Below are 19,995 nucleotides of genomic sequence, written 5' to 3' on the forward strand. Positions count from 1 at the left end.
TGTGTGCTTAAGCTAATAGTAGTTGAATGTGAAGGTATCAATTAGTTTTGTGATCAATTTCTTAATGTTCTTTCTCTCTAATTCTCTCTATCATTTTAGCAGGTACAAAGAGGTTCAGTTGAAAAGTCATGTTCATCACTTGAGTAAAGAAAGAGTGTTTAAAATTGGGATGGTGGCATAGTGACCAGTCACCATCAAGTATCTTTTTGTCACGTATGGCACATGTGACTTTGTTTAATTTGGACAAATTAAAATTGCATCAACCTGTAGAAAAAGGGTCTAACACAAATAAGACTTATGTGCATGAACCCCTAATTAAACACATCAACTTCAAAATGCAACTTATTTGTGCATTTGTTTATTGCCACTCACGAGATCCAAAATTAGTTTTATTCAAAAAGTCACGAGTCACGTAACGATGAGTGACGACAGCTTTAAATTTTTTGTGTGCATTAACAAGCCTTACATTACTTATTAAGATTCTAATACATAGGTTTGCAAGGTATACCTTCATAAAATAAAAACTTTTAGTCGTTGAGTGATTGTGCCATCTTCATAGTCACCATTTTTGTTAAACATCCGAGGTTGTTACTACTCGTTTTATAAAGATTTGTTGATCTATTATCATGCTTTTATCGAATTATGAGATGCCTAGAGGGTTTCTTCCAGACAAATGGAGTGAAGTGCAGATTCGTCTTTGGATCAATATAGAGGATGGAACATCCAAGCCTAATGTGTTTGCTAATGTGAGTTGGGTCAGCCCAGCAAGCACATTACCAATATTATGACTCGGGCTTCGCATTCAGCCCGATATGGTACACACGTCATCAAGCTTCCAAACCTTAAGTAAAGCTACATCACAACAAATAATAATCTTCCAAACCTTAAGAAAACCTACGTCACAACAAATCACCAACCAAACTCACATATATAAAGGATACATGATAAAACTTGAATACTAAGCAATGGCAACAGGTTCTTTTATAGAAATCACTCTCTCTTAAAAAAGCTATAATTAGACAGGACAAAGTGAGTGGAATTCTAAGCAATGATAGCCAAAATTGACACATTTAGAATGAAAGTGTCAAATAATAAAATTAAAGAAAATACAGCAATGACCATATATGATACATCCAATCATAACACCACATTCAAAAGCATAAAGAAAGAAATACATGCTCCACGTCATCATTTCGATCGAATTAACCTACAAGGGAAATCGGAATATCCCTTTGAAGAGAGAATTCGAGAATCGTCCTCAAAACAATTGAATTCTAGGAATGTCTATTCCAAATTTGTCGCTGACAATTAGTTTTTATGTCCAACAAGAAGACGAAACGGGTCATCAAAGAAGTTGGCCCGACGTGTTTGCAAATATTTGGCCACATCGCATAAATATTGTCCCCGTATTTGGTCAGGTTACATAGATTTTTCAAAATTTTGATCAGGGTGCATAGATTTTTAAGTTCTAGGTTAAGACGTATAGATTTTTCAAATTTTTTGTCAGGACCATAGATTTTTCAAGTTTTAGTCGGAACGTATAGATTTTTCAAATTTTTGGTTGGGCCGCCTGTTTTTCATGGCATGTGCCATCTTCTTGCCGGCCGAAAAAACTCATCAACACGCCGCTAATGACATGTAAGAGAGGACAAAACTGAAATTCGAAATTTTAAAAGGACAAAACAAGAATCTATCTCATCAAAACGACATTTTAGAATTTCATTTTTTCCCTAAAATTATCATTTCTTCTTTAATCATACGCATGTAACAACAATAATACATTAATACTAGAAGTGCCTTTTTGCACACTTGGCTATATCATGTCTACGCCATCACTCATCTACTGATATTTCAAAGCCACACCATCACCAACACACCCATGGCAAATGCAACCTCTATAGACCCCCAAACCGGCTTCTGTCCAACCACCAAAGCCTTCCACAGCCTCCGCCCGCCCGCCCGCTCCCCTCCCGCCTCCGTCCCAACCACTCTCGATCACCGACTACACATTCTCCCTCCTTCGATCCAACCCTGCATTCTCATATTCTACTGATTTCCTCATCGACTCCACCACAGACCACCGTCTCTCCTACGCCGAATTCATTCGTCAAGTCCACTCTCTAACCGCTTCACTCGCTACAATATTCCCTCCACATGCCGAAAACCAAGTCGCATTGATCCTATCTCCAACTTCAGTTCTCATACCTGTAATATATTTCTCGCTTTTATCCCTCGGTGTCACTGTCTCCCCAGTTAGCCCGGTCTCCACTGAATCCGAGTTAACTGGCCTTGTTAATCTTATTAACCCCGTCATGTCCTTCACTACTTCCTCTCTGGCGTCCAAACTAACGACGTCATTCCCATTAGGGACAATCATCATTGATTCCCCGCAATTCATTTCCATGTTACAAAATTCAAAAACTAATATCAATCCACCACAAGTTACCCAGTTCGATACGGCAGCAATCCTGTACTCGTCCGGCACAACCGGACGAGTAAAAGGTGTGGAACTCCCCATCAGAATTACATTGCCAGAACGTCCATTTCACACCATAACAGATTCGTTAAACACGAAAACGCCCCTCAACAAACTCATGAAATATCGTTGTTTCCACTACCATTGTTTCACTCATTTGGGCTTTTTATGCTAATCAGGGCGGTGTCTCTGGGCGAGACGTTGGTGCTTATGGAGAGGTTTGATTTTAGTAAGATGTTGAAAGCTGTGGAGGATTATAAGGTTACTTATATGCCTGTGGCACCGCCACTCGTGGTGGCGATGGCAAAATCTGAGCTGGTGACGAAATTCGACATGAGCTCACTTGTGTCACTTGCATGCGGTGGTGCTCCGCTAGGAAAAGAAGCGGCCAAGAGGTTCAAGGCGAGGTTTCCCAATGTCGAGATCATCCAGGTAGTTGCCACACCGGAAATTAATCGTATTGGATTAAACCATAGACCGAAGATCAGCTGTAATGAAACTGATCATAACGGTTTAAGGTTTAAACCAAATGATAAATAATGGTTATTTAAGTTTTATGACTTTATCATGTAACGCATTTAAAATAAATAGTAACACAATCATGTTTTGAGGACTATAGTCCAACCGTTGACCGTACTAGTGATCTGGGGAGACGTCTGGTTCAATATCTGATTCAATGTTGTCCGGTTTTAAAAAGATTGCTTATCAATGCCTTTCTGTACAAAAAAAATATCTTTTCTATCGCACTTATGCAAGTGCGTTGAGTGCTGGCTCGATTATATGACCCGACAACCTGAAATGATTGAGTAGATACCATTATTGAGCAAAAGCATAGTTTTCTTGTCACATCTTCAGAATTTGAAAAACTTTCAAAATACACTTTGTGAATAGGATGCATATAATATCTAAAGCAGTAATGATCAAACTTTGAGTTTGCAGTCCATGTGGGAAAAAGAGACCACAACTTAATAATAATAATAATAAGGGGGCAATTATCGACTTGAGGCCTATTTTGATGTTGTTAACAACCTTATTTACAACACAAATTAAACAAAAAATGAGAATGTTGTGTTCAAAGTAAAGATCTTTAGCTTATTATGTGGTAAATGACCATTTATTTTTTGTTTTTTGAATAATTTAAAGGGATACGGTTTGACAGAGACCGGGGGAGGGGTTGGGATGATCAATCCTGACGAGTGTGAACGCTATGGATCCGCAGGCCGTTTATCGTGTAACGTAGAGGCCAAAATAGTTGATCCTGAAACCGGTGAGGCTTTATCTCCTATGCAGCAAGGAGAACTATGGCTAAGAGGGCCCATGGTCATGAAAGGTGATACATCTTCTACTTGTTTGTTGTTTTGAAATAATGATTTTTTTTTTTAATATTTGATGTTTAAATCTGAAAAACAGGTTATGTGGGAGATAAGGAAGCAACTGCTGCAACTATAGATTCTGAGGGGTGGTTAAAGACTGGTGATCTCTGTTATTTTGATTATGACGGCTTTCTTTTTATCGTTGACCGATTAAAAGAATTAATCAAGTATAAGGCGTATCAGGTAATGGCTCGGTACATGCTAATTGTTTCAAAGCTAGCACATACAACGTTACGATGAATATATTGTAGGTCGCACCAGCTGAATTGGAGCGCTACCTTCAATCAATCCCAGAAGTAGTAGATGCTGCTGTGATTCCGTAAGTTAGTATGCAAAAACCTTGTTGAATGTGATCACTGTAACAATATCATTACAATCTGTCAATCTTCATACATATCTTTGTATAAAAAAATAGTTGTATGTTTGTGACATACCGACATTGAAATATAAAATCAGATATCCGGACGAAGAAGCTGGGCAGATTCCCATGGCGTACGTGGTAAGAAAACCGGGAAGCACAATCAGTGAGGCCCAAATCATGGACATAATTGCAAAACAGGCATGTATACTTGTTGTATACATACTTCTTAACCTTGTTCATCTAGAAAAGTTTGTAAGTGTGTGTGGATTAATGCATGTTTGGTTGCAGGTTTCACCATACAAAAAGATTAGAAAAGTTGCGTTTATAAATGCAATTCCAAAGACTCCGGTAAGAAAGATATTGAGAAGGGAGTTGGTTAAGCATGCTTTATCCGGTGCTTCATCAATTTATGATCGGTTATGGTTCACCAGTATACAACAGACACCAATGGAAAAATGAGGCATCTTGTAACGGCTCTTTTATAAATGCAAACTTCAACCACGGGACGATATTGGGGATGATGTGTGTCTAAAAATAAAGTTTTAAAATTTATACTGTTTTTATTGTAACGGACATGAGAACACGAATAAACAAGTATAACCTCGTTAGTATTAGCATCGTTTTTACTAAACCTTTTTGGTCCTCGTTTTCTTAACTCATGGAAAGAAATTAACTTTACTTTGAAGTTTAAACAAGAAATGTTAAGAAGGCAAATAACTAGCAATAACAGATTGGTTTAAATCAACACCAAAGAAAATACTACTGTGAATCCACTACTACTTTACGAGTCACTATATTTGAAATAAACGGTCCAAGAAGGGTAAATGTAGCTTTTGTGTTCTTTCCTCCTGTCATTATTATTGACATAGAATTGAAAGATTAAAGATTATACAAGCAAAATAATGAACTTGAATTTGAAATAGAAATTTAAGAAAAACAAGAACCAAAATACAAGTGAAGATGAAGAGAGCTGAAAAATCCTTTTGTCCCACGTCCGTTAGTTAAAGGAGTTAGAAGGTAAGGATGTGTGTACATAAGCAGTCCAGCAGCAATTAATCAAAGCACACAGCTATGCAATGAGCACAAAGCGAACTATTCTTTCGCCTTTTACTAAAGAATATCGTGTGTTTGTGCTAAAATAATAGTATACACTTATTATTATTTTTGGAGAGTTTCTTCTTTAGAAGAACTCCAACAAAATATAGTTCGGTGTATTTTAGGTTACAATAAAATTTGTTATGCACCTTCAACTACTCCACAAGAAAACAAGGTCACTAAACGCCTCCTTATGGTTGGTTGGTTGAGGGATTAACAGATCTTCCAAGTTTTACCGTCATCGCAGATGTGTCTAGTAAAGGACGTGTAGTGATGAAAAACACCAATGTTCAATAAACTTTCAACAAAGCAACAAAAGTAATGGATTTCTTGTACATATCCTAAATATCACGAACACAAAAGTAATGGAACCTTACACCATTGAGATACTACTTGCCAAGTTGCCTAAGCAAAGCAACATGACACGAAAATATGATTGGCCGACTCCTCTACCTCACCACAAACCAGACATAACTCATAAAGTCATAAGACTGAGGGAACAATCACGTGTCGCTTAGTTAACGACACCAAGGATGGTATTATCTCCACGTGTCGGCTCGATTATTAAATATCATATAAAGACCGAAAAATTGTGACCAATATAATATTTTTTGGATGGTCACAACATAAAAGGTTAGTTTGGCTCATGGGTGTACGTTGGCTCGAACATATGTGATCTGTGTCCATGAACCTGGCCTTGCATTTACAGGCTGGTCACGTGATGGTGGTGCTTGTGGTTACGGATCATCGATCTCTGAAATAAGTATTGTGGCCATAAGTAGTTTGTCCACTTGCAAGTCCACCACTAAATTAATATAGATATAAAATACAAAAAATATTTTCTCATAAATTAAATACAAAAATATATTAGAAACAATATATGATTTCTATATTTTCTCATATAAATTTCCTTGACAATTTCTTTCATACAAGAAAACCAAAATATTAAACCCCCCCCCCCTAACACACATGTTAAATTTTAACAAAATTTAAATTATTTTACTTATTTGTACTACGTGAGGAAAGAATTGATATAAATTAATGTTCTAAATTAGACACGCGGCGATGCAAAGCCCGTTTAATGCGAGTCTATTCTTTGCTATTTTTTATAAAAAAAAAACGACAATAACAAATAATATGTCGAAAACAACATACTAAAAATATGTGATCGTGATGTAACCAAAATAAAAACTAAAAACATAAACAAATCATTTTTAACGCTATTGTAATGTAATCTATTAAATAATGTTTTCATGATTTAATCCAATCATAACTAAGAAAAAAATGTGTAATTTTCTTTTTAAATTTTGCATTCTAAAAGACTTTTATGATTAAAAAAAGACGGAAGTTAAGTTGGATTTTGTGTGTACAAATATTGTTAAGAGACTTTAACGAAAAACATCAAAATATATGTTGGTATTTATATAAAAAAATGTTAAAGGGCTTTTATTTGCATAAAGTTTAAGAGAAAACGTTTAAAGGTTGTCAGTTGTCTTTTTTTTTTAAATAATATTATCCCACATTTAAAAACTAATGATTTGTTGAGTAATTTTTGAAACTACTAAGAAACTATTAGATCAGTTTGGTTCAGTTATGGGTAATAATTTAAGAGTTTGATCGAGTCGAAGAAATTGACAAATGTAAATTGTGTGAATTTTGATTTGAAATGAAGACGGAGTTACCTCTAGATGGGGCGTGTTATCGATCAAAGTTCGTGGGAACACCACCCCATGATGGTTGGCACCGAGGTAAAAAAAAAGTTGAGGTGTTAATGATGCCGAATCCATGAATAAATAAAGAAGCCATGAATAAATAAAGAAGGAATGGCTCAAACGAGTTGAGGATCGGGAAGAATGATGAAAGATGAGTGGGAACAGGTGATTTGTACTAACCTTAAATCCTTCCGGATCCATCATTCAGAGCACCACCTTGTCTAACCTGATAAATTAAAGGTTTGGGGTCCACCCTGTCTAGTAGATAAAAATTAAAAAAACTTGATGATTTGCTAAAAAAAATGTGTTTTTGTCATTTTTTTTTGCTTAAAATGCAATAAACTATATATTTTTGAAAATTGAAAGAGTTCTATTGACATAAATAGACTGCGTTTTACGATTTGAAATTATGATTTATTTAAATTACAAAATTTAACAAATGCTTCCCCGCATTACTTTTGTATTTCTAATTTTTAAAAAATTATGACCGTTTTTGTATATCAAGTTATCGACTATTGTATGTTAATTTATTTTTATTGTATCTTTCTATAAAAATTGTGCCCATAAACACAACCCAAATTACAGTCAGTCTTATACTAAAAACCTTAAATCATACTAACACATAATCTAAAGAACGATTAAAACACACTTCTAAATCGTAAATATTCCCAAATACACAAGAACATCATACTTTTACACAACTAAATATCACACAAAAATTGAAAGAGTTCTATTGACATAAATAGACTGCATTTTACGATTTGAAATTATGATTTATTTAAATTAACAAAATTTTACAAATGCTTCCCCGCATTACTTTTGTATTTCTAATTTTTAAAAAATTATAACCGTTTTTGTATATCAAGTTATCGACTATTGTATGTTAATTTATTTTTATTGTATCTTTCTATAAAAATTGTGCCCATAAACACAACCCAAATTACAGTCAGTCTTATACTAAAAACCTTAAATCATACTAACACATAATCTAAAGAACGATTAAAACACACTTCTAAATCGTAAATATTCCCAAATACACAAGAACATCATACTTTTACACCACTAAATATCACACAAAAATTGAAAGAGTTCTATTGACATAAATAGACTGCATTTTACGATTTGAAATTATGATTTATTTAAATTACAAAATTTTACAAATGCTTCCCCGCATTACTTTTGTATTTCTAATTTTTTAAAAATTATAACCGTTTTTGTATATCAAGTTATCGACTATTGTATGTTAATTTATTTTTATTGTATCTTTCTATAAAAATTGTGCCCATAAACACAACCCAAATTACAGTCAGTCTTATACTAAAAACCTTAAATCATACTAACACATAATCTAAAGAACGATTAAAACACACTTCTAAATCGTAAATATTCCCAAATACACAAGAACATCATACTTTTACACAACTAAATATCACACAAAAAATAGACACATAGGCATCTAAAGGGGAATGGACTTGGCCAAATCCATAAAAAAGAAAAAAAAAACTTTAGTGCTATATATTTATATGTATTTCGACATTGCACATTGGTACCCGTAGAAATTTCGACATTGAACCTGTATAAACCTTTACACAGAACCCTTAGAAACCTTGACAACGGAACATACACATTTTAACGAACCTTAACCCTTTGAAACCTTGACAACGAACATTAATCTACATCGTACCTGTAGATACCTTTCGACATCACACCCACTTAATGCAGTGGCGGAGCCAGGTTTTGTTTTCTATGGGTCCGGAGATTTTCGTTCCTTGATTTATTTAAGACTGCCTTTGAGACTTTGGTGCCCCGAATGAATACTAAAAATATAAGCCTTTATATAATTTTTTTTTCTCATAAATCAACAAAAAATTGTGATAAAAATACATAAACAAAAAGTTATTGCAGCAATAAACATATAAAGTTAAACAATAAAGAAAACGAAGTTAATGATGTCCTGTAGTCGAATGCTACTGAACCGATTACTCTAACAATAACAAAATATATCATCATATGGAACTTATCACAGTTATTGATTAACTAATAAAAAAGATATAGCCTCATCGTAAAATTCTAAAATAAATATACTAGGAAACAATTTATAGAAAAAAAGAAATACTATAAAATTGCTATAAACTATTGTTTAAATATGTGTGTTGTCAATGTTCTCCAGGAGACCAGGATCTTCTTCTAAACCTTCCTTTGTCTTTCTTTATTTTGAATAAGAGTTAGTCCAATGGCGTGAAAACTGAAAAAACGACTCCGACTATCTTTCTTTAGTGTTCTCTTCCTTCATCTTAAAATGATAATGGGTTCGATAGCCGAAAAAGAATGGGTTCAGTCGTTAACACGATACTATACGTTCTATATGAAACCGAAATGGACCAGGTTCGGGCGAACCCGGTCTTGTAAAGGTGGCTCCGCCACTGACTTAATGGGACTGTAATAGAAAAACCCAAACGTTAGTAATAGACATTTCCTTTAAAATTTCCAAACCCGAAAAAAATCCCTAGCTACGTTACCGAAATATATATTAATCAAGCAGGTGAGGAGTGGTCCCAAGGCTGACCAGTTCTAAATGGCACAATCAAATTATCTAAATAAAATAAAAGATTTGTTATTTAGATTCTTATTAGACCTTATCAAGACACAAGTTGGAATATGCATAAAAATAGGCATTGTTAAAGATAATATAAAATAAACAGAAGTCGAGCATAAGTAGGCTTCCAAACGAGTAAATGTGAAGGCTTTAAAACAAGTACTCTGTCCACAACCCACATATTACTTTATTTCCAGTCAAGTCCTTGCACCTACACGCTAATTCAATTACTTGGTCAACTAATCACAACTTAATACTGTTTGAATGTGTTTGTCTGACTGTATAAAATAAGAATAGTTTTAATTCCTCGCGTCTGAAGCTGTGGAGCTACTTATCCGTGTTTAGCGGGTCATGCATAGTAATGTTATGATTCCAAGATCAGCAAATATAGTTTTTAAAAGATTGGGTTTTGTGATTCAAAAAGGGATAACGGCGCAGCTTGTTGCCCGCTTGCCTTCTGTTTCGATGTAATCCAAATAATTTTAAGCTGATAAAAAAATTATAAATAACTTCTAATCATATGTTTTCAAACTTTATATTTATCAATTTTTTTCCCAAACTAGTGATGGTGGAAAAAGTATTTACCACTTTGGTGTTCTTTAAAAAATATTTACCAAACTAGTGTTGATAGAAAAAAGTATTGACCATTTTGGTGTTTTTTACTTATTTTGTATTCACCTTTTACTTTTAAATTTAATATTTCTATTTTTTAATTTATTTTTTATTTTTATCATTTTTAATCTAATAAATCTATAAATTTTTTTTGTCAATCAACGTTTTCTTATTTTTTTAGTAACTCGTTCTAAATCTTTTTTTTTTTGTTTATTTTCTCATTTTATTTTTTTTTTGTCTTCAAATATTTTTTTTTGTTTTTCTGTTTAAATATATTCATTTTACGAATTTTATTTGGGTTTAGTTTTGTACCGTAGCAAACCTAATCGATATTGATTGAGTTTGGATTAAATATCACAATGTTTGCGTTTTACCAATGCCCGGGTTTTACTGTTTTAAATTGTTTTTTATATTTTGTTTTAAATATGCGCGCTTTACAAGTTTTTATTTTTGGTTAAGATCTGATACCTTAACAAACCTGGCTCATACTGACCAAATTCGCGTTGAATAGCCGCCACGACTCCTGGTTGTTATCAACACTCGGGCTTTAGCGATTTTTTTAATATTAAATATGATAGTTCTACTAAATTATTTTTTAGGTTTAGTTCCAACAGTGTAACGAACATACCCGATACTAACCAAATTCTTATTGAATAATCGCTGCAACGCATGTGTTTTTACCAACCTATGTGTTTTACTGACTTTTGTTGGTGTTTTTTCTTCAACATTAACATTTAAGTGAGTCAAATTTAATTGCACGTTTTCTTTTTTAGTTACAAGAAAAGATTTAGAACGAGTTAGCAAAAATATATAAATGTTGACTATTAAGAAAAATAATAAAAAATAAAAACATTTTGGATTGATTGGACATAAAAATATTTAAGAAATATGATATAAAATTAGATAATAGATTAACCGAATCAAAATGGAAAGTAAAAAATATGTTGATTGGTAAAATGAATATAATTAAACAAAGAGACAAAAAAAATGCATATATTTGAGAAAAAAAATCAAAAGAAAATATTTAGAACGAGTTAGTAAAATAATAAGAAAATATTGATTGATAAAAATATAAAAAATATTGGACAAAAAATGTATAAGAAATATGAAACAAAAATAAATAATAGATTAACTAAAAGAAAAACTATATTTGAAAGTAAAAGGTGAATAAATAAATGAAAAACACCAAAATGGAAAATACATTTTTCCACCAACACTAGTTTGGTTAATATTTTTTAAAAAACACCAAAATGATAAATATTTTTTCCACCAACACTAGTTTGGAAAAAAACTATATTTATCTATTCTGATAATCAATATATACAATAAATAAATATTACTTTTGAGTACAATAAAACAAATTTAAAGTTTTAAACCAAAAAAGGAGTTTAAAAAATGTATCAAAACCCCTACCCCACCAATGCACAAATTCAACCAATAACATCCTTCTACCAAACCTTCATTAATCATTTAACCAAACTTTAATTTGAATAATAATAACTAGCAATTAATTATTTAATTCACAATTTCACCATTTAAATTTTTCAAAAAAAAAAAAAAACAATTTCACCATTTAAAAAAGTAAGTAGCATGCACATGCCATGTTAAACACACATAATTTGCTACATTAATAATGTAACCTCACTTTCTCAGTTTCTAGCCAACTATCTACAACAAGGCATATTCATAACTTGGGAAATAAGCATCATATCTTAGTAAATATCTTACACTTGTTTTGATTATACTTTTAGAAACTTTATCCCAAAGTTTAAAAATGGTAATATCAACATCGTAACAGCACTTTCCATATACACTGGAACAAATGCATGATAGTTTAAAAAAAAAAATAGACAGTTAGCTGTTAATATTCTTATTCTGTTAAAAAGAAAAACATAGTTTGTTGAATATCTTAGACATGTTTATATATTTAGAAACTTTATCTCATAGTTTAAAAATGGTAATAACATTAACAACACAACCTTAACATCAACAACATCGTAACAACAATTTCCATATACACCGGAACAAATGGATGTATACTTTAAAATAAAACTTAACACTTTTTTTTAACAGCAACTTTCTTTATATGTTAGGTCATCACACTCTTTAATTTTGGAGAGCTACCGTTGCCCCACCCCGACCTGACTATTTTTCCTAAACCGGACCCATGCTCGCTTCAGAATTTGACTCGGGGATTCCTAGAAAACCATACCGCCGACTTTCACTTGGCACTCGTTGTGCCATCAAAAGAGCATAACTCTATGACGTAACACACGGTCGGACTAAAACCAATGTGGGCTTGGGATTTAACTAACAACCTCACAAAAACCATCTCAAATCCTTTATTCTAATATCCACCTAAAACAACACTAGTGAAGATCGAACTTGACATATAGTTATTAACTTATTATTATTATTATTATTCTATTAAAAAGGAAAAATACTGCTCCTTGTGCCATGATAAAAACTTTTGTAAGATGTAGGAAACGCGGCTGCCTGTTTGCCAATTGCCAATCCCCACATGCCTAATTTTAGAAACTCCATAGAAACAACCAATTTGCACACCCCACATGACTCGTAAACCCTAAATTATTTAATTTAATTTAATTTTTTTCCATTTGCACATCGCATATCCTCTTTCTTCCACCCTAATAATGAAGAAGAGGAGTCGAATTACTGAACACCACAATTCCAAGAGACGCAAGCAGCAGCAGCCACCACAAGTCCGTGTGTTCGAATTTACAATTACAAACAACAACAATTATTATTATTATGGGGACGGAAAAGCGTGGGTCCGAGGCGGGTGTATCGGCAAAGGGTGTTTCGGGTCGGTTTTCATGGCGACTTTGAAGAAACCCAAATCGAGATACAGCTCATACCCACAAATTATGGCAGTGAAATCGGCTGAGGTTTCTGCGTCAGCTTCAATTCAGAAGGAACGAGAGGTGTTGAACAATGTTAAAGGGTGTCGTAATGTGATCAGATGCTTTGGGGATGAGATTACCAATGCGGGTAATGGGCTGATGGTGTATAATTTGCTTTTGGAGTACGGGGCTGGTGGAACCCTAGCTGATCTGATTAAAAGATCGGGTGACATTGGGTTGCCTGAATCGGATGTTAAGCGGTATGCTCGATCGATTGTTCGTGGGTTGTGGCATATTCACCAGTGCGGGTATGTGCACTGCGATTTAAAGCCTGATAACATTTTACTAGTTTCCGGTGGTTCTAATTGTTCAGGTTTGGGTTGTTCTGGTTCGGGTGGTGATGAATTCGTAGCTAAAATTGGCGATTTAGGGTTAGCGAAAAGGGCGAAACAGAGCAAGAAGGGGAGGTTGATGTCGTACTGGAGAGGTACGCCCATGTATTTATCGCCCGAAGCGGTAACCGACGGTGTTCAAGAAGCTCCGGCGGATATTTGGGCGATCGGGTGTATTGTGCTCGAAATGCTGACTGGTAGCCCGCCTTGGGGTCGGGAATCGGACACCACGTGTGAAGATGTTGTTAACCGGATTGGTGAAGGTAACGAGTGTCCGCCAATTCGAAGCACGTTGTCGAGTGAAGCCAAGAGTTTTTTGAAAGGGTGTTTCGTGAAATCGAAGTTTAGATTAACGGCTGATATGCTTTTGGTTCATCCGTTTCTCGAAGGGATTGATGATAATGAAGAAGACGATGACGAAGATGATGATAGTGGTGACGTTTATGACATAAACGCAATCAGTTCGTTAATTATGTCTGAAAACGATGACGGGTATTCATCGTATTCAGATGGAGTTTGTTGGTCAGAAGACGACGGTGAGGGTACCCAAACCGACATAAATTCGTGTTTTTCTATAGGGGAAGAGACCAGTATAGTTCCCCCATTGAATGGAGTACAGTACCCTATTAGTGTAACTATTGCTTCAAGAGTATAAGAGTTTTGTTACTTTTGTATCATGTTGTGTGAGAGTTTAAGGTAGTTGCATACTTATTTATGTAGTCATATGTTTATGATACAGAGTATACTAAATGTATGTGAAATTTGATTCATTCTTTGTGATGTTTTCTTTTGTCTGTAGCTGGATTTGGTTAAAGTTAAAAGTTTTGCTGTAACTTTATATAATATAGGTTGTATGTTTCTTCAATCAATCAATATGATTTTGGTTTAGAAGGTGTTAATTGCAGTTTTTGTTAGGTCTATGGTCAAACATGGGTATCAATTAGAGAATTTGCATGTGGATTTAGATTAGCAGAAGCTTCAATGGCATTATGCAAGTTTTAGCAGCAATTCTTTGATAAGTATTAACAATAATTTCTAAATAGTATGTTACAAATAGGTTAACAGAGATTAAAGTTTGAGCAATGTGCATTTATGGTATATGTGCTTGATGCTCTGACCTGTTTTGCAGAGGAAAGTACAATCAACATTGATCTCAAAAGATTTTAATATGATAGAGATGTAAATTTATTAGCAACTCTTTGTAAAAATTAGGTTTTGTTATGATTCAATAAGAAATAATCCATCAATATAATTCAACCGTAGAAAAACCGATCGGAATAAACTATTCATTGAAACTCGATCCATCAATGAAAGTTAATCAATCAATTCCTGTAACTGAGTGAACAATAGTGAAAATTAATCAATCAATTCTTGTAACTGAGTGAACAATAGTAATTGTGTTCCTGTAACTTTATGATCAATAATAATTGCATGATCGATAGTTAATATGCGATCACCATAAAGTTAAATCACTACTGGCATAAAAAGCAGGTTTGAGGTGCGTCAAGATGCAAAGCGACATTAGGCGCAAATCCTTAACTTTTTTGTAGGTAAAGGTGCGCACGGTACAAAAGACGCAGTTGAGTCGCAAAGGTGCACAAAATAAAGCACAAGTGAGGCGCGCCTCATGTAAATGGAAACTTTTTTGAATCAGGATGTTGAACAGCAGATTTTTTGATTGTACATATGGTAATATTTTGAATTATCTATACAACTTATTTGCTAATTTTGGGTAAAGGATGCAAAAAACCTATTTGAGAGATATATATTTTTTTACATAAGTATCTTGCGCTTTGCATACGAAAGCTAGTGGGCTTTCGCTCTTTGCGGCTCGCTTTTAGGCTCTATTACCTTGGTGCGCTTCTTGTTTTTTGAAACAAAACATAAACCATCATTAGTAGAAACTAAGTACCAACTAACAAGGCCAACCATCTAAGTAACTTTACTTGTTATTTATAGTAACTAAATAACATAATTAACTATCAATCGTTTTAATCGTCAAGCTAACACACTCTCATCAAACATTGTGCCTAAACGTTTTGATGGTTCACAACCTATAAACGCAAAATTTAGCCTATTTACGGGACTGCTTTTTCATAACATATTTGATTATTTTCAATTTATCTGATTAAAATTTAAAATATGCTATAAAAACACTTTAATATGAAATTGATTACACGATTTAAAAACTACTCGGTACCTTAACTAATATGAAACATATATTCTACATTTAAATACATTTATGATATATTTATTATTATTTTATTTTTTTGCGAAAGCTCAATATTATAAACGAAAAAGAAAAGGTGGAAGACCCACAAGGAACAAACAGCCCAGGAGTATAAACAACTGATAACAAACAAATTAAAACCATAATAAGAAACAAACTATAAAGAAAAATTTTTTAAATTAGAAGTAGAAGATTACATAATATATTGATATTAAAAGGATTTTTAGACAAATCCTATAAAGATTTATTGTTTCCCTTCTACCAAATTTAGAGAAGCAAAAGTATCTAACTAAATTTAGGCAAACTTATATTTATGGTATATAAACCTACAACTTATCGTATCTTAATACAACAAAATCAATATGAAATTATCTTTAATTCAACAATCTTTATGATTGAATAATTCTAACTCTAAGTTGCTTTTTAACTGATAATATCGTATTTCATTAGTTAGTAATTAGATAGTGAAGAGTTAATGGAACTCAATAAGTGATAATAACAAATGGAATAATTGTTGAGTCTGCAGATTACAAGATGATCTGATATACAAAGGTTTTCACTCATTAGGATTTACCCTATCCTCATGAGCTCAAGGGTATATAAAGTACGTTAAGAGAATATTTATGAGATCCTCTTTCTAACGGATTGATATTGACTCCCCTCTTTTAATAGTGAGCGTTTTCCCATGTTTCTTTTCCCCTTATATTATGTCACCAATGCACTCTTTTCTTTCTTACAGCCATTTTATTCTAAAAGGGGCTTAGTAAAGATCCCCTAGGATGTATTTCACCATAAACTTTATGTGTCGTGAGATAGTTAATTAATTTTAAATATATTTACAATTACAATAAATACGTATGCCATTATTTTGTTGCTACTTTTTTTTTGTTGTTTCAACAAGAGCATTCCCAACCCATTCCCCATCCTATATTCATATATATCATAAAATTATACTAAAAATCACTGTTTTTTTTCTCTTCTGTTTAATTAAATAATACTTTTTATACCTTTATCATTATCTTTTCTTTTTCCTACACTCACAATCACTTTTCGAAAATATTAAAAAATTATACGGTATGAACAATGAATCCCTAAATTTAACTTTCCCCTATAACATTTTCTCTCTCCTCTACTCACAACCACTCATAACCATACCATATAATTTACAAATCCCCCTCACAAAAGTATAGGAAATGGGCTGAGAATGCTCTAATATCGTAAACGTAAATTTCAATAAATAAACAAAGGATAATGTTCTTATAGTATAACTTAAAAGTTATTTTAGTACACCTATTAGAGCATTTTCATCCCACCCCCTATCTTCAAACCAAAAATTACACTAAAATTCACTTTATTTTCTCTCTCTTTATTTCAATTAAATAATACTTTTTATACCTTTTATCATTACCTTTTCTCTTTGGGAAAATTCCCAAAATAGGTATTTATGAAAACAAATTTCTAGTTTTAGATATGATTTTTAAAGAATTTCAAAAATAGGTATTATAAACTAGTCGTGACGATTAGATTATGTTTGTGCACGAGTAGTTTGCAGATCCAATCAAAAAATGCCACGTGGCCATAAACTAACAATGACGAGTAAATTCACTAACTATCTAGTCGTCACGACTAAAGAAGTTGCATGCCTGGTAATCAACAACCACGAGTACTGCATAGATGTTTTAGTCGTGACGAGTAGATTACAACTTTTCGAGACACCAGTAGTTTACTAAACTAACCATAACGAGTTGTTTTGTTTACCAAATTCATCAAACCGGTTAGTTTTACAAGAAACTAACTGTACCAGTTAGTTTGAAATCTCAAATAGTAACTACGAGTAGTTCTTTCTTATACATTCCCAATACGAATAGTTCTTCCGTAAACATATCCAATACTAGTAGTTTGTTACCAGTTAACCCGTCGCGACTAGTTTGACCTTATAATCTACTATTGGCTACTCATTTTAGAGTTAATACGATTTAAATATAAAATATTCTAAAAGATTACTCGCCGCGGTGCAATTAATTGTAGTCATGTAATTGCCGTTTGCAAATGCATGAATGGCGCGCCTACTTTAATGGAACCCACTTCTTCAAACCGCGGCGAGTAACCTTTTAGAATATTTTATAATTAAATTGGATGGTTTTCTGATTCGCATCACCGTACCACAAATCGTATTTACGAATAAAAAACACCATTAGGTGATAATCAACCGATTAGAGTCACATCCGTTGTCACACCCTCAAAATCCACTAACGGAGTTTTACCGTCAGAGGGTGTGAACTAACAGGATCGGAATCATTAGTTATAATCAAACCATAAAATAAAGTTTCAAAACCATGAAAACGTTTACGAGTAAATAAATGCGGAAGCGTAAAAACCTTTAATCAAAAGTTGCGTCACGCAGGACGACTTAAAACCAAAGATAACCGTTAAAAATAAGTTTGCATAACAAAAGCGTTTTCAATCAATGCATGTTCCTAAACCGCGCGCCCGCATCGGCTACCTGAGAATAACATACTAAAAGTGTCAACACAGGGTTGGTGAGTTCACAAGTATATAAAATAAAACATTTAGCGTTTGCGTTCAGCGTGTTGCGTTAAGCGTTTTGCGTTACAGCGTTTTGCGTTAAGCGTTACCAGATAGTGTTATGTCAATTATATATCTATAGGTAGCTAGCCTATAAAGCAAGTATTACTAAGTGTTCGACACCGAAGCTGACTGTTTATCAATTTGCCTTGCCACCAGGTCATCCAGACCATGGTATGTGTTTAGCCAAGATTACACCCGCTCGACATCCAGTCGAGTTTAGCGTTGGGTGGGGTTGTCAAACCCAGTAGTACTACTCAACAGTGACTCGCTATTGTCCAAATATTAACCGGTTCGATGTTATGAAGGACTTTTGTTATTGCGTTTGTGCCACTTAGTCTTTACAAGTGATATATAATCTATATTAACAAAATCTTAAATGCGTTTCGGAGTATGTTATCTCCCCCAAGTGAAAAGCGTTTAAAACAGTTTAAAAAGGGAAAGTGAAACTCACTGTTTGCGAAGAATTTCCCAAATTAAATCACCAAGATGCGCGTCACCGAAAAACTCTCTCTAGCGTTCTAAAACAACAAAGAGATTTTTCTAAATGTCGGAATATTATCGAGTCTCTAGACCCGGCACATAATACCTATGCACATAACATGTTTCGTGTTTCGTTTGTGAATCGTGTGTGACTTTAACAAGTGTATTTGTGATACATTACATGTGCAAGCAATCATATACGTGTCATGCATTCATAAAGTACATCACTAGCAATTACTCCCAGTAAGGGCAATTTGGTCAACTCATAACAATTAACTAGCAACTATTCCCCACGAGGGCAATTTGGTCAAATCATTAAAATCAATTAGCTATTATTTCCCGCAAGGGCATTTTGGTCAAAACACGACAATTAATTTGCAATCATTCCCCTCAAGGGCAATTTGGTCAAAACACAATAATAAATTAGCAAGTATCATGTTTCATGCATTTTCACAAAACTCAGCAGCTAGTTTCACCGAGACAGAAATTCTACTTGAAAGATTGTACTATTCCACCGATCATAGCATTTCAATTAATTTACCAAAAATCATCACAGAAGCACATATGTCTTAGGTTTCCAGAACATATTTTTATTATATTTTTATTCCACATAGTTTTCTCACAATCATCAAATCATTACAGCAAACTCATAACAGTCAAATTCATGCGCAACAGAATGTTATTTGCAATTCCCGTTAAACGAAAAATCCAATAAATGCAAGACCACTTGGGTTAGATTCCTAACTCAATGAGTCAACTTCCAGAAGTGGAACCAACCCAATTGGTCTCGTAGTTCATGAGATATAACATTTACAACACAACCTAACAGCAGGTCTAACAGCTCAGCTTTGCACAACGTTTTTGTAAAATCATAAAAGTTAACCTTTACTTGTCCAAAAATTACAAATTTATACTCTATAGAAACTAGACTCAACCTAGTTTACTGTAGTACCAATAATCTCAACCAATTTTCATATTTACACTTCATTACAGTCACTTAAACATCAATAGCACCTTCTGTCCAGAAACTGTTTGTATCCAAACTCAACATATTAGCAATCTATGAACTATCATGCATTCATATAACACTCTAGACTCCATAAACACCATCCATGCACATCATTACACACTACATACATGATTAGGGTTTTTGTTTGAACTCAAATCAAAGACACAACAATCAACATGCAACAATATTCAATCTAGTTATCAAAT

At 33.5% G+C, this 19,995-nt stretch overlaps 1 protein-coding gene, 1 non-coding gene and 1 pseudogene across 3 annotated transcripts; all 3 read left to right on the forward strand.

The window, feature by feature from the left end:
- The first annotated feature begins 1,879 nt into the window (after positions 1 to 1,879).
- On the forward strand, positions 1,880 to 4,669 carry LOC143551160 (4-coumarate--CoA ligase-like 9; annotated as a pseudogene). Its single transcript, XR_013138449.1, has 6 exons — positions 1,880 to 2,908; positions 3,620 to 3,806; positions 3,887 to 4,032; positions 4,101 to 4,168; positions 4,306 to 4,408; positions 4,499 to 4,669. The product of XR_013138449.1 is annotated as a 4-coumarate--CoA ligase-like 9 (transcript).
- Positions 4,670 to 5,277: 608 nt separating this feature from the next.
- On the forward strand, positions 5,278 to 5,401 carry LOC143552365 (U5 spliceosomal RNA). Its single transcript, XR_013138644.1, has one exon. It is a non-coding gene; the product is annotated as a U5 spliceosomal RNA (small nuclear RNA).
- Positions 5,402 to 12,879: 7,478 nt separating this feature from the next.
- LOC143551170 (mitogen-activated protein kinase kinase kinase 20-like) lies at positions 12,880 to 14,175 on the forward strand. Its single transcript, XM_077041666.1, has one exon. The coding sequence runs from the start codon at positions 12,880 to 12,882 to the stop codon at positions 14,134 to 14,136; it is 1,257 nt and encodes a 418-aa protein (XP_076897781.1). The 3' UTR covers positions 14,137 to 14,175.
- The last annotated feature ends 5,820 nt before the right edge of the window (positions 14,176 to 19,995 follow it).

Source organism: Bidens hawaiensis, unplaced genomic scaffold (assembly GCF_021521415.1).
Source record: "Bidens hawaiensis isolate Kalapana, Puna unplaced genomic scaffold, B.hawaiensis_p1.1 tig00001016_1, whole genome shotgun sequence".
NCBI lineage: Eukaryota > Viridiplantae > Streptophyta > Magnoliopsida > Asterales > Asteraceae > Bidens > Bidens hawaiensis.